At 46.4% G+C, this 4,534-nt stretch overlaps 1 protein-coding gene across 1 annotated transcript in view; it reads right to left on the minus strand.

Moving 5' to 3' along the window:
* LOC143502781 (contactin-associated protein 1-like) overlaps positions 1 to 4,101 on the minus strand; it is a 16,513-nt gene extending 12,412 nt beyond the window's left edge. The window contains exon 1 of the mRNA XM_076995476.1: positions 3,529 to 4,101. Within this exon, the coding sequence (XP_076851591.1) occupies positions 3,529 to 3,592 (64 nt within the window). The 5' untranslated portion in view covers positions 3,593 to 4,101. The remainder of the gene's footprint in view (positions 1 to 3,528) is intronic.
* Positions 4,102 to 4,534: the final 433 nt, after the last annotated feature.

Genomic DNA, 4,534 nt, shown 5'->3' on the forward strand with positions numbered 1-4,534 from the left:
ATAAACTCAGCCTGGGTCAGTGTCTGATCAACAACTGTTGTAAACGTCCGTTGTTCTGCCAAGTTGGAATATAACCAGATACTGCAGGAAGAGAGGATTTATTTCTGACATCATCACAATAGAGATTTCTATTTTAAGGTTTTCACACCGAGTCTGGTTTTAACATATCAAAAACAGGTACGTTAGAATTTGAACGCATGTAAATTAATAGCGTCTTTCACATCCAGTGAAAGCAAGGACCATAAAACGCTAGGTTTATACTTTCACTAGTGACCGTAGCACGCGACTCCGCACAGTTCTTTTGTCTTACGTTAACAAATACGAGCCTCTTTTAATTCCAGGACGAAACATGAGAGAACGTGAAGACGTTAAGATTGGGCGTTTTGGAAATAAACAACCATTAAATAATGTGATGAAAAAGCGAATTATTTCGAGTATATGTATAAATATTTAACTTAATTAAGTTTAAGGTGCTGGGAAATATTGAAACGGACCTTTAAAGTGACGTACAAGTGTTTTAATTCCACCTTTTAAACGTGTATGAATCCTGCAAACATGACTTTGTTCATTGCGCTGAGGCGCAGTGCGCGCAAAGTTACAAAATTCGAGAGGTGCACGACCTGCGAATCGACAGCGCGCGAGACCCTCGCGCACGGGCGGAGCCACCGCGATTACGTCATTTTCGCCACTGATTTTAGTTTAGCTTTTTTTTGTTAAAAAATGTGTTAAGTCTGATGCACTTTCTGCCATTCTCACTGCTGTGTGCTGAGTAGCTGAACCGGAGTGGAGTTGCGCATGCGCGGGTCAGTTTCTCCGCTGGCTTGCTTTTTACCGGTAATAAGCAAACGCACACGGTATGATAACCGTGCATTTTAATACCGTGGTATACCGTGAAACCGGTTACCGCTGCAACCCTAGCGTCACCATTCATGTCGCAGCATCTAAAACTATTCACCTCCCTCATTTCTCTCTCATCCGCTCCCTCTTCCTCCTCCTCCTTCCCATGTTTGTCTTTCTCTGCCTCTCCCTCCCTTTCTTCCCTCTTTCTCTCTCTGTCTCTGTCTCTCTCTCTCTGTCTCTCTGTCTCCCTCTCTCTCTCTGCCTCGCCCCCTCTCTCTGTCTCTCTGATTCCCTCTCTCTCTCTCTCTCTCTCTCTCTCTCTCTGTCCTTGTACATTTACATGCCCTCTGTGGATGTCTCAGTCACAGTGAAAGCCAACGAGCTAGAATAACATCAAGAGTCGTGGAGAGTCCTGCATCTCGTCCAGTGCTGAGAAACCATGCACGCGCACACACAGGCACGCACACACACACGCACACATGCATGCAAGCACACACACACCCCAGGCTGACACAGCAGTTTTGCTGTAGGTATGTTCCTGCTTATCACATGTGCTGCCTCTCCGGCCCACTGATTGGAGCGTCTATCCTTTCTAAACAGCCGTTTCCCTGGAGGATATCACATGGGCAAAGAGAGGCCTGCGCGTGTAGCTTATCCAGATGCAGACTGTTGAGGCTGTGGATTATGAATAATTCAGGATGTGTCTGGAGGGGCAGTAGAGCCCTGGCAGGGTGTGAACGCCACGGGGAGCAAACAGAACAACCACAGTGGGGAGAAAACGGTAACAGAAAACTATAAGAACAATGTCCTCCTCTAGCAGTGAGCATCTAAGAATAGAATTTACCCCTGTGCACTCTCTCTCTCTCTCTCTCTCTCTCTCTATTACACACACTCTCTCACACACACACCCTCACTTAGATGTCCTGTATCCTCCTTTGATCTGATATTGCATTTTCCTACTGCCAGACCTGATCTATCTGTTTATCTCTCTCACTGCAAAAGCACAAAAGCGCACACACACACACACACACACACACACACACACACACACCCAGCACTGCCTCCACCACTCCCACTAAGATACTCTGCTGTCTGGCAGTGCATGTACAAGAAGCACCAGTGTTGCTCTGTAAAAACTCCAGGAGCCTTTTTTCCCTCAGCCAGCATCCATTTTGGATCTGGCCAGTTTCCACTGCCTCTCCTTTGAAGAGATTCATGAAGAATGAGAAAGAATTACTGTCTCATCATGCATTACTGGCATCATTACTGGCATAAGCTGTACTCCTCTAACACCAGCGACCATGATTGTATTACAAATCTGTATCCACAGTTCTGTGTGTCGACACAATAGTGTGTCTACAACAGCACTTGGATCAATTAATGTGAGATTTACTATTATCTGTTGTAATATGTAAACAGTATGAAAAATATATACTTCAAAAAACTGATGTCATACACACATGAAGATACCCATCATGACACTGAGCCAAACACATCATAAAAGACCTAAGGCAAATCCTGCTAAAACACACACACACACACACACACACACACACACAAACCTCCACCCCCCAGCCAGCCCGAAATGCTTAACCCACGATGACGTCATCAAACCCGTCACACAGCACTGTTAAAAAGTAGGACTACAAGGACTCCACGAGCGTTCCATAACGGGGTCTCGGGAATGCCACGAGGACCTCTTCCAACGTGACGCACGTGAACATTTCGTGACATGGCATTCGTGAATATGCCATGATGCATCATGAAATAAGCAGAATTGTGTGGACCCCATTTTAAGAATTGCTTGCAGGAAGTAGCAGGGTTGAATAGCGATTTATACAAGATCATCCGAAGAGGATCCATACGTCCGACATGCATGTTATCTCGTAAAATACACATTACAGCATCTCTACAACATGCACGTTTGCACGAAGATATCACTATTTAGCAGGTGTTTGCCACGTTATAGTGCTAGTCACCACATTTTCCATATGCTTCGAGAGTTATAGTCAGGGCTTTGAGAGGTTTAGTGAGTGAATTACTTTGCAATGAACGTCGTGCAAATTCAGAGGCCGTGTGCGCGGAAAGGTGATGCGCTCGCCCTCTCCGCAATGGGCTGATCCCACTCACACGGCGCTCAGTTGAATCACTTTATTCCACACACGTCCGACAAAGATTGTTATTTCATTTTATATCTGAATACCAAACAACTATGTCTGCTGACTACACTGGCCGCTTTTTTACTACCGAGAGCCTATGCAATTGGCAGAGGTATATCGTGTCCTTCCCGCGTGTCCCCTGTGCTGAGTGGTGCGCGAGACGCACCTTTCCATGCAGAAACTTAAAAGCGGGCACGAGGAAGCACCGCAATGCAGAAAGATCCCCGCGAGTCACTGACAGAGCCGGGTGCCTAAGCCGCAGAAAAGGACTACTTTTCTCTCAACGATATTTAGCTTGCAGCAAGAATCCTTCGCAAGTGAGCAGTATTAAAAATAAACGTTAAAGCAAAAAACATTTCGCGATCAGTTTTGCTGTACATTTTAACGCTAATAAAGATTAGCAATGTGTGCACCGCAACACTGCGGTTTTCAGTTTCGACCAGGGTCATCAAATGCTTGAATCAAAGCAATGTCATTATTTTTTTGCAAAACACAAAGATAACACTTAAAGCAGTATCACCAGACTTACGTGAGGTGCAGTGGTGAACGGCGAGCAAAAACATAAGGCTAAGGCAGAGTATTTTGATATTCATCCTTTCCGGTGGAGGGAGTCGTATATGCAAGCCTGAATAGATCTGATTAGATCATTAGCAGTCCTCCTTTTGTTAACGGACAGCAGGACATCGCTTAGCCGCTCGTTCGGCCAACTTTAGCTCGCGTGGCTCCAACTCTCTCGGCCGGGAGGTGGATAGTCTCGGCGGGGACGCGCATCAGATTGTGGTGCTGATGCTGCGTCTCGTCGGGAGCGCGCACAATTATATTGCAATGCGATTCCTAGAACTTATAAATATGGACAATTGGGGTGTATATATCAACATCCTGCTACTGCGTTTAGTGGGAATGCGGGATCGGTCGCGGTCACGTCTTCATTGTCGGGGCATTGCGGTGTGGGAGGTGGCAGAAGGCGAGAGAGCGCGAGCGAGAGAAGTTTTTGCTCTCGGTGCTGCAGGTTTCACCTCATGCCGTCCGTACTGTAACTTTTATAAAAACTTCCTCTACGTTATATTGTCAGTGGAGGTCATGTGAAACGCGTCTTGGTACAATCCAGGTTTGAGTTCATGTCCAACCACAGCAGGACCGCATTGCTGTCCTCTCAGCCCCCCGCCCCCCAAACTCGCACCTCCCTCCTCCAGCCTAGTGCGTGCCAGACACGCGTCATTATCACGGCGTCATTGTTACTGATCCTTTTGACTAGAGTTGCGCTAATATAGGTCACTTTAATTATTTTAACAGTGTCTGGAGAATGTATGTACATGCATATGTATGTGTATATGTGTGCATGTCGAGATCAGTCTGCGGGGGGATTGAGGAAGATTTGCAGTAAGCTTAGCAACGAAACAACGTGTCTGTGACTCGTATAAACGGCTTTGAGATTAAGTGGGTTTGTGGGCCACAAGCAGCACGTGAGCAGGAGCTGGGCGCCCAGGAGCAACGTGGGATTTGTGGTCTTTCCGGTAAAATGGGATTTTAGAGGT

Source organism: Brachyhypopomus gauderio, unplaced genomic scaffold (assembly GCF_052324685.1).
Source record: "Brachyhypopomus gauderio isolate BG-103 unplaced genomic scaffold, BGAUD_0.2 sc209, whole genome shotgun sequence".
In the NCBI taxonomy this organism is placed as follows: Eukaryota; Metazoa; Chordata; class Actinopteri; order Gymnotiformes; family Hypopomidae; genus Brachyhypopomus; species Brachyhypopomus gauderio.